Genomic DNA, 20,463 nt, shown 5'->3' on the forward strand with positions numbered 1-20,463 from the left:
CACACACACACACACACACACACACACACACACACACACACACACACACACACACACACACACACACACACACACACACACACAGGTATGGCTTAGCCTATAGAATACATTATTCAGTGCTTTGAAAGAAATGTGAACCACTGCTGAATTAGATGCTAATGTTTTGGGTTTTGGTCTGAAGTTTTTCTTGGCTTCACAGCCGCCAATGGAGCACTGAGTTCAGCGGCTTCATGAGGCTTTCTGAGCCAAAACTTCAATATAAAATACATAAAATAAAATAAAGTGTGAACTTCTGTCTGATTTTGTTTCCATTCCATGGAAAGGTTTATGGGCATCATAGGAATCTGATTCAAATCTGTATTTAAATGTGTTTATAATATTAATTACACTAACCATGACAGTCTCGTGGGATTTTACATTTGAAGTAGTAAATGCTACGATTTCAGTATTTTCCTTTTTTGTGTGCAGCTTTACTAAACTCTGACACAAGTCTGGTCCAGAAGAGAAGAGAGAAGTTATTGATGTTGCAGCGCCCTCTGGTGGTCGATCAAATATAAAGTACTGTGTAGCCTACTTTCCATGACCTGAGTCTACTGTACACCAGTCATTATTCACTTTTTTCATATCACATCTTAATGTTGATCACATTAGAGCCACACCACCATGTGACCCAAATATTTGTATTAGAAGTAGGGCTGGGCGATAATTCAATATATTATTGTCTTTCAGTGGAATCTTGTGATTATATTTTAGTATTGTGACATATTTCTGCTGTCTAAATAGATGACATCAAATTTGACTTAAAAACTGATACAATGAGGTATGGTAGGAGTATTATTTGAAAATGTCTGTTTAGTTTGAAAGCAAGCCCGACCCAAGCCCGTTCTGTCTGTGCCTGCCCCGTCCCATTGGCTGCAATTATGGCCCCGAGCCCGGCCCGAACCCAAAATTGTCTTAGTAAGTTGGCTGTTTATCTAAAGTTTCTAAACTATAACCCTGTTGTCTGTTCGTCTTATGAATACATAACGTTTTAAGGTTACAAATAATGTTATAACATTCTGAATATCACACCAAATATTACCCCAATTATATATATATATATATATATATATATATATATATATATATATATATATATATATATATATATATATATATATATATATATAGATATGTTATTATATTATTATTATATTGTTTATTGCAAAAAATACATTTTGCCAGTCTACAGTATATTGTAATGCTCAACTGCCCCACTAGTGGAGCCTCTAGTCCAGCACGCAGCTCAGACTCTCTTTCCTGGCCTCGTTGACCCGGAAGTGAGCTGCTGTGTTGTTTTCCTTCCGGGTCAGGGTCTCAGTTCTCAAAGGGACAAAGAGCTGGGAGACATGTCGCCGTCTTGTGGGACGCTGTCTCTGCGGGTGTCCGTGTCGGAGCAGCTGGCCCGGGCCGGGGAGGACATCTCCGGCGTGTTGGAGAAGCGCGCGGCCGGGGGCGGGCACGCGCACGCGGTGCGGCGGCTCGTCACGGAGCGGCTCGCGGCCGCGGCGGAGCGGATCCTGGTGCTGGTGGAGAGCGAGCTCACGGAGTACCGGAGGCAGCTGGCGCGACAGGCCCGGTTGCTGGACGCCGTGCTCAGCCCGCGGGTCACGCTGCACCGGGCAGGTCCGTGTCTATTATCCCACAGAGTCCTCTCGCCACAGCGGCGGCCATGTTGGCGCCTGATCGGTACTCCACGTCCGTTGCTTAGCAACGCACACCGACCGGACATCTGTGACCGGTGACCCCATAGATAACAGTCAGTAGTAGAGGCTAGAGGGGACATGTAGCAGCCGTCTGGTCTTACCTGGGTACACTTGTCGGCCCATTGTCATTGGATTGGAAATAATGAGGAAAGTGGCTTATGCTGCCATTAATATTTTACATAACAAAACTGCTTCAATGTAAAGTGGGTAAGACAACTGTAACTGTGATGATACCACATGTACTTTTTTTAAATCATGTTTAGATTATAATAACCGCAAGGAGCAAGGAGATGTTTTCAGTCATTTATGCTGCCTTCCAGACACCTGGGACGTGGGTGTTTCCCAGTGGAAAAGTCCCACCCCCCACCTTCAAAGCATTCCAGAGCACAAAGGCAAAATGCAACCAAGAAACATGGCGGACCACGACAAACTTTTTTTTGTTTGGCAAATAGCAAGACAGCTTAACAACGAGCAGAGCACCCTCCTTACATATTTAAATGAAAATGAGGAGCAGCAATGACACATAATGTAACAGACTCTATTATACTATTTTATTTAGGCACTTAATACTTTGGACTACATACTCCATGTTGCGGCCATTGTTGTGTGACGTCAGACAACTGGTTCCCAGCCTAGTGGGGGTAGATTTTTTTCTCCCAGTTTTCAAGTGGGAGCTCCCACTTTGAGTGCCGTTCCAGCGCACTTTTCCTAATAGGAGGCCAGAAAATCTGAAGGTCCCAGTTGTCTGGAAGGCAGCATAAGATTATGTTAAAGAAACAGAAACAACAAATCTCTTTAAAGTAGACTTCATTTTCAGTTTTCTCTTGCACTGATAGTAGAACAAATATATTCAATATTTTCTCATAAGCTTCTAAAATGGTATAGCTTTGTGACAATAAACAGCTACCATTACAAACTATGAACACAAATATAAATGATTCCTTTAGCTGCCATTACAAACTGTATGAACTAAAAACGGTATTTGCACATTTTGATAAATCATATTTTCAATCATCGTAGTATATAACCCATATTCCAGCTACCATTATAAATTGCATGAACTAAAATATGACTGTAATTACATCATTCCTTATGCTAGAGCCAGTTTAAACTTGGCATTAAACAGTTTCAAAACATGTGCATTCTTATTTAATACAATATTTGCACATTTCAATAAATAATCGTGTCGATAATCGTAATATAACCCATATTCTAGTTGAGAACAAACTATACACCAATCAAATTGCGGAATCAGGGTGCCATGTGACCATAGCATGTGCTACAGGTGTTGTCACCAGTTGCTGATATTGAGCTATGGCGGGATGCTGAGGATGCTAGTGAAGAAGAGAGATTCATTTTTGATTTGATTATTGCTCTGATTTTGCTTGGCTTTCCTGAAAGGAACATCAGACATATGATTTATGATATATATGATTTCCAGGACCAGGTCTGAAAAAGAAGCAATTTGAGAATCACTATTGTCAGTTTGGCATGCTATTAACCCATTGATACCTGATGCAGCATTTGTGTGTGTATCCCTTTAAGACCGCGAACCGCGTATGACACGGTTCGCGGTCTTAAAGGGATACACACACAAATGAGGTATATACATGCAAATGCTGCATCAGGTATCAATGGGTTAAAAAAGTTGTCATCCAAACTATTGAAGTTGCTGAAATCTGCTCTAGAAAAATATTTATTTTTGGTTCAGTTACACGAAGCTACATGAAGTAGGCTAAATATGAGCTTTTTGTTGAACATTTCTTCCAGATGCCATCCAGCCGTCCACCTGTGAGACGAGCTTCCCCGATGGAAACCAGTCTCCGCTGTCGCATGTTGACTCTCCCGGAGAGCCGGTCAATGACGGCTTCTCCTCCGACTGTTCTGCGGCCGAGAGTGAAGACGGCGACGGCGACTGGAAGGGAAGCGAGGACCTTCCCCTCGATGAAGATCATGCTGCCACAGCACCAAACAGGGCGGAGGAAGAAACGGGGCGCGCCTCCAGGAAGAAGCGCACCGCATCGCAGCAGCCTGCCTCTCAGCACTGCACGCTGTGCGGAAAGGCTTTTCGCCACAAGAGTAATTTGGTGAAGCACGTGGAAACCCATTCGGATAACCCAGACCGTGAGTGCGGTGTGTGCGGAGAACGTCCAGAGTCCGCCGAGGCTTTGGCCGACCACCTGAAAACACACAGAGAAACCTTCGGTACCAGCGGAACGTGTGAGATTTGCGGTAAAGCTTTTCAGAATATGGAAACGCACATGAGGAGTCACACAGGAGTCAGACCCTACAGCTGCGGCGTCTGTGCCAAAAGCTTCCCGAGAGCCGGCGCCTTGAGGAGACACAAGAAGATCCACGCCAGGGTGAAGCCGCACGTTTGCCATCTCTGCGGGGAAACGTTGAGGGACAGCGATCAGTTCCAAACGCACCTTAAGACTCACGAAGAGGAGGCCGACGACGTGAGCGAGGACGAGGACGACGACGAGTTCAAGGACAGCGAGGATCCTCAGTCGGAGCCGACAACGCTGAAACCAAAGCCAGAGAAGAGGCGGCGTTCCAGCACCAAGTCATCTCAGCCGGCTTCTCACTGCTGTAAAGTGTGCGGAGATTCCTTCCACAGCAAAGGCTTCTTGAGGAAACATGCCGAAACTCATTCCAAGGAGTGCGAGTGCACCTGCGGTGTGTGCGGAGAACGGTTGGAGGTGGCGGAGAGTTTGATATCTCACCTCCAGTCTCACAGGGAGACCAGCGGGACGTGCGGCATTTGCCGCAAAAGATTTCAGAATATGGAGACGCACATGAGAAGCCACACGGGAGTCAAACCGTACAGCTGCGGCGTTTGTGCCAAGCGCTTCCCCCGAGCCGGGGCGCTGCGGAGACACAAGAAGATCCACACGGGCGAGAGGCCGTACGTCTGCAAACGCTGCGGGAAGGCGTTCATCGAGAGCAGCGCCTTGAAGACGCACGTCAAGAGTCACTCGTGGGAGATTGACGGCAGCGAGGGTGAAGCCGAACAAGACGACGGCGCCGAACCTCAGTCGGACTCGCAAACCTCCAAGTCGGAGGTGGAAAAAGCTCCCGCTGTCGTCGGCGAGCACGGCAAGAGATCGGGTCAGCCCATTTCTCACCGCTGTCAAGTTTGCGGGGAATCTTTTCAGAGTAAAGGCCATTTGAGGAAGCACGCCGAAACACATTCCACAGACCCCCAATCCCTCTGCGGAGTTTGCGGAGAACATTTAGAACCTGCAGAGACGATGCTAGATCACCTCCAGTCTCACAGAGAAACGGGTAAAATCTGTCACGTTTGCGGCAAAGCGTACCAGAACATCGAGACTCACATGAGAAGTCACACGGGCGTCAAACCGTACAGCTGTGGCGTTTGCGCCAAGCGTTTCCCCCGGCCGGGCGCCTTGAGGAGGCACAAGAAGATCCACACGGGAGACCGGCCGTACATCTGCGAGTTCTGCGGGAAGACGTTCATCGACAACGGCGCTCTGACGACGCACATCCGGAACCACACGGGCGACAAGCCGGCCAGCCGCGTCTCCTGCGAAACCTGCGGGAAGAGTTTAGCTTCCGTCCACGTCCTGGAGGTGCACAAGAGGATCCACACCGGAGAGAAACCCTTCCAGTGTCGGGTCTGCGGGAAAACCTTCAGGTAGGGATGAAACTGTTGCCGGTTTAATGATAGACCATGAGACAATTCCTGACTGTTTAAAATTTTAATGATCACTAATATAACCGTGTTTGAATACTGTGCTTTTGAAAAACAGTGAATACTGTCCAGCATCAACCAAAGTTAGCAACAGTCTCCCAGACAAAGGTGTGCGGGCGCAGCTTGCAATGTGGGTTTGTTTTGGTCAAAGAAAACATGGCGGACAACGGAGATTTTTCAGCCTTCTAAGAGGACTAAATCTGAAGTGTGGTCATATATATATATTTATTTATGATAGTCAGGGTTTCCGCTATATTCACGAGTTTCCTGGTGAGACCGTGGGCGCTTCCATGACACCCGCCCTCCCTGTTTCCAGCTGCCGGTTGCCTGTTTCCGCCCAGGACCGTTCATAGCGAAAGAGACTGAAAATAATCATAATAATTGTTGTGACTTTGTACCTACCTATGTCTTGTAATGGAGCCCCCCAGCACAATAATTTCACACGTGCATAATTGTACAACAGAGTGACAATATCTTGAATCTTGAAAGAGAGAGACCGCTAAAGCTACGTTCAATGACCAAATAATAAGAGTTCCGGTTTGGACGTTTAGCCTTCAAAACAAAAGTGGCCGCTATGCAACCACATACTATTTTTAGCCATTTCAGCTAAAATAAGCCAAACGTTCCCACTTTTTGACAGCGGCGCGCACCTCCTGGCTAGTGAAAAAAATTTTAAACAGGAAGTCGACAACCGGCAACCACCCCCCGCAAAGAGATGGGGAAAAAAGCCTAGAGGAAACACAGACACACCTTGCTTTAGAGTATGATGCAGATGTGTTCATGCAAACAAAAAGTCCATAGTGCTGCTAATTGTATTAGTGGTTTTCAATATAAAACTTTGTGTGTTACTAAGTGTCTCAGTACTTTTTGGACAATTTCAACACATTTATAACAATACTACAATAATCCTACTGCTATAATTGGAGAGCCGTATGTCTGGACTTGCACGGCACTGTTGCTCTGATCGCCTCCAAACTTTGGCGAAAGACTTCAGGGGTCTGGCATGAATCTGGCGCGGGAAGAAGAAGAAGAAGACTTGTGCCCATAGGGGGCGCTACGGCCAACTTTTTAAATGGCCATAACTCGCACACCATTGCTGAATTCTAGTATTATAACCCTGATCGTTTTGATATGAAATGTTCATAGCATCTCTCTTCAGGCAGGTGGGTGGGCTGAACACCCACATGATGACCCACACGGGCGAGAAGCCCTTCAGCTGTGGCCTCTGCAGTAAGAGCTTCAGCACCAAAGGCTACCTGGAGACGCACGTCCGCTTCCACAAGAAAGACAAACCGTTCAGCTGCCACCTCTGCTGGAAGGTAGGGATGAAAGCATAACACGTATAAACTGTTTTAACTTGACAACATAAAGATTCTAAATTGCCCCTAGCTTACTTCCTGTTGCAGTCTTTGCTAATACAGTAGCTGACGGGAAATAAGATGATAAAATTAAGCAATAAGCCCCAAGAGTCACTTGAACCTCACACAATTTTGTGAAAACCGTCTTCAAAGATAAACCCTGATAAAATTCCCTTATGGTAACCGTACCATTTCAAATGTTCATTATCAATAAAACCGTGTTACCGTGATTAAAGCACTTTGAAAAACACAGTAAACATGTATGTCCATCATCAACCAAAGTTATAGTAACAGTCTCCAAGACGCAGGCTACGCTACCTTGGTGAAATGATTTCAGTGAGTGTATCAGTCAGTGTAGGAATTTAGCCAGGGGCAAGTGCAAAACTGCCCAAAGAAATCACAGAATGCCCCTAAAAACCACCATGATCGAGGGGGCGATAATCTTATTTATTTAATTTCCATCTCTAACACACACTCAGCATCTGCAAGCTGGTTGCCAGAAGAAGACGATGAAGAACACACTCGCACAAACAGTGCTGTTCTTCACACTATGCTTCCACAACGTTATGCAGTAATTACTATTTTTTTAAGTGTCCCCAAAATTTTGTGAATGCCCCCATTTTTTAGACAGTCGGGGCAAAAGTAGATCCCCCCCCCCCCCCCCCCCGCCCCTACACTGTTATCAGTCCTTTCTGGGTCTGAGTTTTCAATATAAAGCTTGGTCAAATGATTTCCCTGAGTGTATTAGTATTTTTTTGAACATTTTCAGCACATTTGAACAATATCGTACTACAGTACTAATAACCGTAATACTCATAACTGTGATCATTTTAGTCGCTATAATCGTGATATGACATTTTCGTATTGTTTCATCTCTACTGGAAGGCCTTCGTCACCAAGAATGACCTGAAGAAACACCTGTTGACGCACACCGGGGAGAAACCCTACAGCTGCAGGGTCTGTGGGAAGAGTTACCAGGAGAAACGGTCCAGAGACGTTCACATGAAGGTCCACCTCGGAGTCAGGCTAGGCAAGGAGCCCACGAGGAGCTTACACCCTGACTTCATACAGCTGTAGAGCTCGCTGGACAATCCGACTTTTTCACCTGCCTTTTTGTCCAAAGGGCAGGAAGTAACACAGGTGCAAGCAAAACGTTAATGAGGGCCCCGGCACTAGAACACCTAAACGGATTGGAAGTTGGAGACCCTCATTAATGTTCTGCTTGCACCTGTGTTACTTCCTGGCTTTTAGACCCAAGATGGCTACTGTGAAAGAGGTCAATAGAGTACTGCAGGAATGAGATGTTAGCACTTCCGCTTCCCTCGTCTCAAACCCAATGGGATTTTTCTACAGGGATTTTGGTTAAATGCTTGAAATAAGATCGGTGCGTAACAAGAGTTCATCACACGGCTAACTTCAGCAAGATCATCTTCACAAATGAGGACCACTTTTATGATTTCAAAATGTGATTCTTTTTTTTATCACGATTGTCAGAAAACGCTTCAAAAATCAGAAAAGTGGTCTTCATCTGTGAAGATTATCTTGCTGAACACAAAGTTTGCCGTTTCATAGACTTTTGTTAACCACAGACCTTTGAGGAATTTGACAGAAATCCCCATACAAAAATCCAATTGACTTTTAGAGGAGAGAAGCGGAACTAGCCTGACTAGCTGAGTTGGCCTACAAAAAGCTGTCATCCCTGCGGTGCTGTATAGCCTGGTAAAAGCTATCCTGATCCATGACCTCCCATTCTGTTTCACTTCATGTATCAGTCTGCATTTCCAGCTGCCCACAGCCATTTCCTGAAATTGCAATGTAATCGGACCAATCATAGTTGATGACGTGACCATGCCAATTTTACTCCGAGCAAAAACAAAAAATTAAAACAAGGACTTTAATTGTCTGCTTTTATTTAGTTTTATCTCTGAGTCAAATGTTTTATGGTCACTCATGATTCATCTTAGCTGGTTGGCTTGGTTCCAACTTAAAACTCTTTATAATATAAGGATTTTTCATAACGTCTATGGAGAAAATAAATGAGGATACTAGGTAACCTGTGTCCTTGGATGTCAAAATGACAACACTTAAATTTCACAGATAAAATTGATATGGAATACAAATCTGTTAATGTACATGATGTAAGAGACTAGAGCTGCAATGATTAGTCGATTGACAGAAAATGAATCGACAACTATTTTTTATAATCAATCGTTTAGACAAAAATAATAATAAACAAAATAATAAAATTATCTCGTTCCGTTTCCTTAGTCTTCTTTTACAGTAAACCGATTTTCTTTTGGCAAATAATCCAAAGATAATGAAAATAATCATTAGCTGCAGCCCTAGTTTTGACTTTGCATTCTCAGACTGCTGGCAGAGCGAAGTGAAAACTAAGTTTGCTTTACTTTTTAAATGATAATTACACTTCCATTTGCCTCACAACAAATATTTTACAGTACTGAACTTTTTCCTGAGTATATATGCAGAGCCTGTCTAGAAACTGGCTGACAATTTTTTTCCCCCCTTTTCTGTCAAAATAATCTCAGATCTCCACTGAATGTCAGTTCTGAGTCTCTACTCTGTTGTGTTCATGACAATACTCTTTTCTCTGCAGTAAAACTAAACCGAAACTTCTGTTTGTGTGTTGAGATGAGTGAACATCGTGGATGAAATGGAAGCAGACACACAAAACATATATAAACACTTCACTGACTACATTTTTTTAAAGATTATTTTTGGGGCATTTCGCCTTTATTAGACAGGACAACTGTAGGCAGACAGGAAAGGTGGGGGGAGAGAGAGAGGGGATGACATGCGGCAAAGGAACTTGGGTCGGGTTCGAACCCGCGTCGGCCGCACAAAGGACTCTGGTACGTGTGCTACGAGGGGAGCCATCAGGACGCACTTCACTGACTACGTTTACATGCACAAAATAATCTCTTATGTCTTTTATGTTTAATCTATGAGTGTAGATCCATTATCAAAAGAAGAATAACAGCTGTGTGGCGAAGAAAAAAAATAATCCCAAATTAAAAAAAAATAACTACCGGTACTTCAATATACAAAATAGTGTAAGAAAAGAGCATTGTTATTTAGGGAGTGAGAGAAGACACACAGTTGTGATGACTAGATTGAGACTGGGGCACTGTGGACTGACATGGGACTTGGCAAAGATGGGAATACATGAAGATGGATTGTGTGCGACATGCAAAAAAAACAAACAAACTGTGAAACATGTACTCATGGAATGTAACTGTTACACACAAGAAAGAGAAAGGCTGTATGCTGCTGTATTAAGCCTGGGCACCAAGACTGTATCAATGAAGAGCCTGCTGAATCCCACTGAGAATCAGACAAGGACTGTGAAAGCAGTCCTTGAATTCCATAAACAGTAATATTTCCGACCAGTGAGGGGCAGCAATGTGCCGTAAGGCATCTAGTCTGCCGGAAAGCTATCGGAAGAAGAAGAAGAAACACAGCTCTCAATCATACATTACATAAAATAGGCAAGCACCCTGATGGGAAATGTATACACTGTAGCGAACCAGAAACTGTTGAACATATACTTTTACACTGTAGGAAATACGATACAGAAAGGAATATTATGTTTCAGGCATTGAGAATGGCAAAACATCAAGATTTTTCATTGCCAGGTTTATTAGGGAAAACAGCAGGTAGCATATATATGCATGTTATTAAGTTTCTTAAAGATGATGGGGTAGACACAAGAATTTAAGAGTAGTTGTTTTGTTTTTGTTTGTTTTGTTTTGTTTAGAATCCCCTGTTCCACAATCCAGTCCAGTTGGTGGCGGTAATGCACCTTTAAGTTGGTTGCCAACCGCCATAAAACACTAAAGAAGAAGAAGAAGAAGAACAGTACACTGATAGTGCCGACAGTAACTAACGCTGCAAGTTTCCACTCGTCTCGCCCGTATCTGCCTTTCACTTTATTTGTGTTTATCTGAGTATCTAGTAGTTCCTGATAGAAGTCTTCTTAAAAGCTGTAGCGGTAAGCAGTGTCCAGTCGTTTAAAGTCAGTGACTTTCTTCAGTCTTTGTGCTGGCTTTGTGCTGGCTTTGTGCTGTGTGCTCGGATGTGTGATGCTAGGCTAGTTGTTAGCCTAGCCTAGCGTACTCCTGTCTGTCCTGTCCGTCATGCCTAAACGTTGTTTTTTCGGCTGTGAAGGAAAGGTATTTTTGTTTGCCTTTCCAAAAGAACAAAGTTCCAGACAGCTATGGACGGAGTTTGTTTTTACCGGCCCACCACCACGTGCCAATGTTTATATTTGTTCGAGGCATTTCACCACAGACTCCTTCTCCAACAAAGGGCAGTATGAAGCTGGATTTTCAAGAAAGCTTTTGCTCAAAAACGGGGCTATTCCATCTCTAAAGGCGGCAGAAGAGCAAGCTGTAAGTAACATTGAAATGTTTGTCTTGTAGTATTGATACCAACCAACCCGAACCAAATGGTCTGGGAATACAGTTAACCTACGGCGATGTAAAACACTGGCTACACCTAACAACACAGCCATGCACCACAAAGCCTACGCCTGTATTTGAACCATAAACTAACATCCTCCAACTACCTGATTCAAGTAACTGTTAACTTGCTAACAGAGAACAATGCTGTGAGGGTTAGGAAAGAATGGTAGACTTTGTAGACTGCATTATCTGCATTATTTGACCATGGCTTATGAAGAAGGATATAAAAATAAACCACTATTCCCTGTTATTTAGTTAACCATGCTGCACAATGCTCTGCTAATGGATTATTTCTGAAGTTGTTTTAATTGTCTTTTCCCAATTAGAGTAATGTGACATCACAGCACAGACACATGGGATGCCAAACTGAACCTGAACCTACAGTGTCTGTTGCTGTTGGTACACAAACCACACAGTCCTACCATGCTGCTTCTGGGAAATCTTTCTCTGGGAAATCTGTTGCCACACAGTTGACCTACGGTACATTGAAACAACACGTGAGGAGCAAAGGTGTGTATGTAATATGGGCAATACATGGGTGTTATTTACTGCCGGAGTTAGATAAAAGATCATTTTAATTTATAAAGTAGAACAGTGGTTCTCAAATGGGGGTCCGTGGCACTTTGTCAGGGGTCCGCGAACAGTTTTCAGCTAAAAAAAATTAAATAATACTTTTTTTTGGGCAAAAGCTTCATAGTTCAACAAAAATATTTTATGCTTTAAATCTAAAATGGTTCATGGATTACATTCTAATCTAAGGGTGTATTCACACCTATCTCGTTTGGAGCAGTTGTTCCGAAACGGAGAGCGTTTTCCCCCTTGGTGCGTTTGGGGGAGTGTGAAAACAGGAATCGCACTCGGATGCGGGACAAAACAATCGGACCGAGATCGCCAAGAAAGGGTGGTCTCGGTCCACTTTAAACAAACTGTTCAGAATCAGAATCAGAAAGACTTTAATGATCCCCGGGGGGAAATTGGGACAGGTTACAGTAGCTCGCACTCAGAACACAACATAGCATAAAATAAACAGTAGTAAAATGCGATAAGTAAGCAAAAATAAAGTAGGGTACGTATAAAGTAAGCAAAATAAGTAGAGTAAGTGATGTACATTACGTGACAATTGCATTTATTGCACACTGGACCTATATTAAGTCGGCTTGCCCTTTTTGTGGTTCGTTTGTGGTGAGAACGTGATCCGACACAACTGCAGTAAACACTGCACATTTTTGGATAAACCAGCTGCCGTAGTCAACTGCGCTGTGCGTAATGGCCTGAAGAACGAGCATTTTTATCGTTTAAAAACAACATCATTCAGATCCTGTTTTGGCAATTGTGAAACTAGCGTTTGTGTTAGCAGAGTGGGTTAATGCAGCAGTTCTCGCGTGCACTCCCAGAGTAGCAGCAAGACAGAGGAAATAAATGTAAACGTGGCGCAGTTTCTTTTTCTCTCTCTCTTAGGGCTTTCACACCGGCAGGGCTCCGTGCCGGTTCCGGTTCCAGAACCCTAATCTGAACTGGCCGGCGCGTTCAGACCGAAAAAATAATTGGTTCGGAACCTGAAAAGTTGGTTCTCAGCGGAACCAAAAAATAGTTGGTTTTCCTTGGGAACCGTGACATCATCAGTAGGCGTGTCTCATTCTAGGCTGTGAAAACGAGCAGGAAGGAGAAGAAGGCAGTGACAACACAGAGAAAAATAATTTGCAGTGGTCTGCTGAGGAAACCAAATGTTTAGTGGCGATTTGAGCATCTACCGAATCTCAAGAAAAGCTAGAAAGCAGTACAAGAAAGAGCAAATCATATGCCGAACTTGCAGAAGAGAGGGCCAAGGCTGGGTTCACTCAAACGCCAGACCAAATAATTAATAAACTTAAAAAAATAAAAAATAAACTGAAGAAGGACTACCGAATAATGTCCTCCCACTTTGGTTCCGCTTAAACTGGTGTGAACACGGGCTGGTTCGCCAGAAAGCACCAAGGTTCTGAGAATCCAGAACGGAGCCAGAGCCAGAACCAGAACCGTGTCTGTCTGAAAGCGCTATCAGTGGTTCTTTCACAGACACAGAGCTGTTTATTGATAATGACACATGGTCAGAGACACACACACACATCAGTTTTCCGTGCATGTCATTGGCTGTCATCACCTGTGTTGCATTCAGGTAACATCCTAAAGTACAATGCTATACAATTGAGAGCATACCTCTCCCAGATATCAACAGTTTGCATGGATAAACTGGGGGATTTTTACATCATCACATCAGCAATTTGAACTCGATCAACTTATCTGGTCTCCATAAATAAATAAAAACAAGTCGTGGTAATCAGAGCCAGCCTTCTTTGTGATAAGATGTCTGGTTCAATCAGACAATCAGAGTGATTGCATGTCTCCCTTGAAATGTCCGTAGGCTATTATTAAATTATTTATTCATATTTTATTCCTGACAGGACAGGTGTTCATATGCGTAATCGTCTGAAGTCTCCGTGATAGTAATATAGTAATAGCAGACGTTGCGAGGGTCTTTGATCTTCTATCTCCAATTTCCCGATAGATAGCCTAAATAGGCAATCTCCCGATCCCTCCCTCTTTCTTTGTCTCTCTCTCTCCTCGCATGGCGCACGCCTGACATAGCCTAATGTAGGTCTAACAAAACGCATTCTTATAATCATTATAGAAAATCTCTGGGAATTATTTTTTCCATCCTGGGAGGCTATTAGCCTATCAGAGTGTCTGCTGGCCAATCCAGGAAGTTTGGCAATACTATTTGGATCGTTTGATTTGTGGCTGTGTGAACACAAACGAACCAAGGCATAAATGCAACAATTGTATCAATTAAGCCCCTGAATCGGAAACAACGACCTAGAGGTGTGAATACACCCTAACAAACCTATCAATTTAAAAGTCAAGCACGTTACCGTGGAAACAATTAAGATTAGCCCAAAATCACAAATCAGAATGAGGGGGTCCCCGGTATATTTCTATCTTGTAAGGGGTCCTTGGCTGAAAAACATTTGAGAACCTCTGAACTAGTACCAGAATAAACTCCCGCACACTGTCTCCACATGCAATCAAAAGTTTAATAAGAATAACGTTTCGGTCGTGAGACCTTCTCACGACCGAAACGTTATTCTTATTAAACTTTTGATTGCATGTGGAGACAGTGTGCGGGAGTTTATTCTGGTACTGTGTCGGGTTTTGTCCTTCTCCGACGCACCTGTTGAGCCTAGGTGTGCAAAAGCTTTTTTCCTTTAAGAAACTCTGAACTAGAAACATAGAGAGAGATATTGGCATCACAGTATCGCACACTAAAAACTATATTTTCTTTGTTTCTAATCAGGCACACAGGTTACAGTGTCCTACAACAGTGTTGCCACAGAGACCATCCAACCAGACCCAGATCTTCTCTCATCCACACCTGTAAACGGTTCTGTGCTGGGGGTCAGACCAGCAAAGAGACCCCGCCTGGAATTGATGGAGGGGGATGAAATCCCACTATCCCAAGGCTCCACATATGAGCCTTCTGACTCCTCATATGAACCTGGTAACACTTTGACAGATCCATCTGATACTAGGTAAGGCACTATTGCTACTTTGAGTTTTAACATTTTGTCTGTAGGTACAAATCTGAATAAACGTTTCTCCCCTTTCCTGATAGTGGAATGGAGATGGGATCCAGTTCTGATCACAGTGGGCACAAGTACATTAGTTCTGATCACAGTGGGCACAAGTACATTGTGTTTGAGAGCTGTCTCAGAGACCTCTTCCAGACCTGTCCAGTGTGCAAACAGGAGTGTGAGGTGCAGCAGCGGAACCTGGGGACTTTTGTGTCCTTCAGCCAGCTATGCCCCAACTGCCAATATATCAGACCATGGCAGAGCCAGCCAATGAGAGACCACACCCCTGTCGGAAACCTCCAATTGTCTGCAGCTATTTATTTTACCGGTGGATCTTTCTTTCAGGTGGAAAAGGTATTCAGAGACTGCAGTGTGTACATCAATGTATGGCATATGTTTCATACAAAAAATAACAAGGATTGCTGTGCTATCTTCACAGATCTGCAAAGCCATGAATGTGCAGATATTCCAATACGACACCTTCAGGAGGCATGCCAGGATGTTTCTGGAACCTGCAATAAACCACAAGTGGAAGAAAGATCAGCAGATACTGATGCAGCGTTTGAAACAGCAGAGCAAAATCGCTGTGAGTGGAGATATGAGGGCAGACTCGCCAGGTGAAGACTCAAACATGTCTGACTTGTTTGTTTTCGGTATTATGAATGCTGATTGCTTATTTTGTGAAAATATAATTTATTGATGTCTAAAAAGCGTAAGATGGGGGGTACGGTGGTGCAGTGGTAAGCGCTGTCGCCTCACAGCTCGAAGGTCCTGGGTTCGATTCTCAGCTGGGACGCTGTGAACGCTGAAGGAATGCGTGCCCGTCCGCATGTCCTCGAGTGCCCACCGCCCGGGTGGGGTCGTCAAAAGGGCCTTTCTGTGTGGAGTTTGCATGTTCTCCCCGTGCCTCCCGGGGGTTTCCTTCATATAGGAACCGCCTTCACCAAAACATGCAATATCCTGGTTGCTAATGTGGTTCCTCCTCTGGTTGTTAAGGGCGCCTGTTCAGAGGGAGGGGAACTGGTTGGAATAGCGTGAACCTCCCACGTGCTATGTCCTACCGGTGAAGCTTCCCCTGTCAGGTGAAAAGAAGCGGCTGGCTAACTGCCCATGCCTCGGAGGAAGCATGGAGCCAGTTTCAGCTCTCCCCAGATCGGCAAAGGGTGGAGCAGCAACCAGGATAAAAAAAAAAATTAGCACTAAGGGGGATAACAATTGGATAAAAAATCGGGGGGGGGGGGGGAGTATAAGATATTATAGTAATTTATAGGGGTGTCACGATACACTCAGTTCACGATACGATACGTATCACGATACTGGGTTCACGATAACGATACTATACGATACGATTTTAACAATATTTTTTTAAACTTGAATAATGACAATATATGACTGGAAAAGTAGTATTTTATTTGAAATGCACAAATACAAAACATGCTGTTGTGGGAAATTGTTATTACAATAACAACTAGAAAAAACATGAGATTGGAGATAAGGCTTATCTTGAAATAGAATGAGTTACACCGTCACTTAGGTTTACTTTGAACTAAAAGGTTTCTCAGCAGTATAAATTCTCATTATGCATCTTCAGTTTTTCTTCAAACTCAAACAACAAGACTTTTCTTAGTCTATTTTTTATGCATCTTCAGTTTTTCCTGTCAAGTAAACAGTTTTGCCAGAAACTCAATTGAATGGTTTCTCTCCTGTATAACTTCTCATGTATCTCTTCAGAGACTTGTTCAACTGAACTACTTTCCACACATTGAACTTCAACAAACAAAGACGTTTCTTAGTCTATTTTTGAAAAAAAAATAATAATAATCGCGATATGAGATTTCATCTCAACGATACATATCATGACGTTTTACTATCGCGAAATTTCGTGGGACGATATATTGTGACACCCCTAGTAATTTATAATTTAATTTTCTTTTATAATTTTTCCTTATATTAAAAGGACACTCTGCCAAATTTGGCAGCTACACCCTGATGCACCTGGACAGCAACAACATTGTTGACATTCAGCTTATTCAGGTAAACTTGATGCATGGACAGAAAGTCAACAAGACTTGTGTGCCCTTGACTATAGTGTGATACAAATATCACTTCCCCCCCTTCTAGAGCAACGAGGTTGGTGGCAGCTCACTCATGGAAAAAGAAGGACTCAGAAGAGGCCTAGATGTTCTGGAGGCAAACAATGTGACTGTGGATTACATTGTGACCGACAGACATCCACAGGTGCAGAAGTTTCTGAGGGAGCGAGAGGTCACCCAATACTATGATGTTTGGCACTTTGAAAAGGGTAATTACTACGATTTTTGTTGAAAATGAATACCGTATGAAACTAACTAAACATTCAAAGTTGTGCATTACACTATCAAAACTCTATGTTGTCAGGTTTGTCCAAAAAGTTGTCGGCACTGGCTAAAAACAAAGAGTGCCCGGTGGTGAGTAAATGGTTATCCAGCATCAAAAATCATGTTTACTGGACAGCCAGTACTTCAGATTCTGGACCAGTGAAGATTGCAAAATGGAAGTCCGTGCTCAACCACCTTCAAAATGTCCACACTCATGATGATCCGCTCTTCCCCAAGTGTTCTCATCCTGATAGAGTATCCAAAGACCCCAGCAAGTGGTTCAAACCAGGTTTGTATCAATCACTTTTCATCTAAATAGTACAGTAACTGCTAGGACATGATTGCAATAATAACATGGAATAACAATCAAATCAAACTATATGTAATATACCAAATTCAATGAGCACTTTGTTTAAAATATGTTTGTAATTTCAGGTTCACTGGCCCTGTACAAAGTCGAGGAAATCCTAATGAACAAACGAGTTCTCGGTGATGTGGGAAAACTGAGCCATCATCACCACCAAACTTCCTCATTGGAGGCCTTCCACAGCGTCATTCTACGCTTCGCCCCGAAGAATGTCGTTTTCTCTTTCATTGGAATGCTGTGCAGGTAATAATTGTTTGAATAAATGGGATTAAGAAATACTATTACATCTGCTGGCTCACATGTACAACACAAATCCTTTCGAATTTGATGTTGATATACTGTACATTTATGCTGTGTCCTATTTCAGCCTGAACTGAACTTTAAAAAAATTATGTTTTTAATTAAAGACACAGGCTTCTACTTGTTTTTCAGGCTGTACCTGGCTGGCATGCATTTCAACGAGAATGCAGAGCGACCCCAAGCAACAACTTCAAAGGGAAAACCTGTCTACAATCTAAGGTTCCGCAAGTCCAAGAAGGGAGAATGCACAGCAAAGCCTGTAAAGAGTGTGGAGCCCACATTCAGTAAGTATTAAATACAGAACTTTTATTATAAATAAGAAAAGACACAATGTTACATTTGTCTATAGCAAAATCAACTTTGCGTATTCATTCCAATATATAGCCTATACAACAAACTTCTAACTTTAGTGACATCAGTCATAAATTACAGTAAATGTTCTATTTACAATTTAAACATATTTTGCAGACTATGTAAGTGACCTGATGAGGCTGGTGTTTGAGGACGTTTTGGAGCACCCCACCAGATACAGAGAGGAACTCCAACAAATCCCCATCCCAGAAGACCGGAGTGGCCGGTTTGAGAGACCCTCAACAGAGGAGCTCATTGCCAGGCGTGTGTCACGCTTCAATCAAGGGGCAGCCGGAACCCAACATAGTGCCCACTAGTGTTGTCACGGTTTTCGGTACTTCGGTACTTAGTCGGTACTACATTGTTTTCGGTACTTCGGTACCTGTTTTTGCATGGTACCGAGGGTATCGATTTTTTTATTTTTTATTTTTTTATTCAATAAACAATACTTGAGGGCTACATGCCACTGGTGTTGCACTGTCTGCACTCACTGCCATACAGAGTTGAATGTAAGAAGTAAGCAGAAGCACATTGTTTTGTTTTAAAGTTGAAGGCTACATGCCATTTGTTCATTGGAAATGGTTGCATACTTTAATAAAGGAGAATATGTTGAAGAAATATCAGTCTGTTTTTTTTACCGTGGTACCGAAATTGGTACAGAGTACTGTGGAAACTCACTAGTACCGGTACCGACTACTGAATTATTGGTACCGTGACATCACTAGTGCCCACGAGGATCAGGAAACTCCTGGCATATCCGGCAGATGATGCACGCCGGTATTGTCACCCTGTGATGCCGACCAAGTGCTGACCAACACCAAGTGACAAAACTGCGGTAAGCAAGGTACCTGTAAGCTCTGAAAGAGGGAGTAGAAGGCACATTACAGAAAATAATCACTGTATGGGTTGTGCATGAATCAATTAAATGTGCATAAATGTATTAGTTTTCTGTAACTTCGGAAAAATAAAATTCTCAACTGGTGAAGGTATGGCAAAGCTGTTTTCAGTCACAACTGGCTTGATGAAAAGATTTGGCTACACAGAATTGCTATTTTGAACTGTGAAAAATGCAACACAGGTCTTGGCGATTTATCACTCATATGGTTTTTGAAATGTGGCTTCATGAAGTGTTAGAACCGATGGACTTAAAATGGCCATGACCGACCCCTCTTTTCCCCCTCTGTTTACCCTCACCCCCCTCCCCACCCCACAGGCTGTTTGAGACGCCTCCCCACTCGGCATCCCGAACAGCACCATCGACCAGCACATCCCTGCTTCGCTGGAGTTCTCACCCACTTGAAGGGAGTAGGTTAACACAGTAGTAGCCTTGCATAACACATCCGAGCTAAGACAGCACACAGTTAGCACCGAGGACCTGGAAGAAACCCACTGATTTTAAATGCCTAGCCCGCTTATAGCTTTTAACCAGGACTGCTATCAGGAACTACTAGATACTCAGATAAACTCAAAGAAGAAGAAAACTTGAATGAATTGTGAATTACGATTAATGTTATTAATGTTTTATTTTTGTGTATGTATGTGTATAGGAATATGAAAGGAATTTTTGAGAGCTGGAAGCAGTTTGTATCAAATGTAGCTTTATTTATTTTTATATATTTTATTTTATTTTTTATAAAAGTTTAGACACAATTTAGGAACCTAGTGCTGCTTCTACAAATGTGAAATGTTAGTGAAAGTTTATTGATTGGTTGCTAATAATTATTTACTCTGTTCATTGTTGATCATTCCCATACCATTTTACAATGTTGTTTATTGATTGGTTGCTAATCATTATTTATTTATGTTCAATGTTGATGGTTCCCATACAATTTTACCACTTCTAAGAACCGGTTTCTTTCCAATAGACCAGACCTGCACATCCAAAGCGTCAAGGCCGCACCCCTTTTTGGGGGATAGAAAGAATGAATAGCGTTGTTGTGATGGTATTTTTGCCGTGTTTTTAGCTAGCATAGACAAAATACCAATTCATTAATTTCGTGTTCAAGTGTTTTTTTTGTTTGATAAACATGTCTACTAATTATTTTGCGACCTTGCCCGAACCTGAACGGTCGAGATATATTAATAAATTAAGGTTGACTGGGCTGTCATCATGTCCGTTCAGCCTGAGTCAAAGAGGATTTCCGCATTCCCCCAAAAAGGTGCACGGTGCAGTTCTGGTGT

At 42.9% G+C, this 20,463-nt stretch overlaps 1 protein-coding gene across 1 annotated transcript; it reads left to right on the plus strand.

Annotated features, from left to right (window-relative positions):
* Positions 1-1,388: 1,388 nt before the first annotated feature.
* Positions 1,389-7,895, plus strand: LOC310785735 (uncharacterized protein; the record flags this gene model as incomplete). The annotated part of the gene is made up of 4 exons (XM_083646868.1): positions 1,389-1,665; positions 3,516-5,403; positions 6,620-6,779; positions 7,704-7,895. 4 exons carry the CDS (start codon positions 1,389-1,391, stop codon positions 7,893-7,895), a joined length of 2,517 nt encoding a protein of 838 aa, XP_083502994.1.
* Between the last annotated feature and the right edge of the window lie 12,568 nt (positions 7,896-20,463).

Source organism: Poromitra crassiceps, assembly GCF_964638095.1.
Source record: "Poromitra crassiceps genome assembly, chromosome: 11".
In the NCBI taxonomy this organism is placed as follows: domain Eukaryota; kingdom Metazoa; phylum Chordata; class Actinopteri; order Beryciformes; family Melamphaidae; genus Poromitra; species Poromitra crassiceps.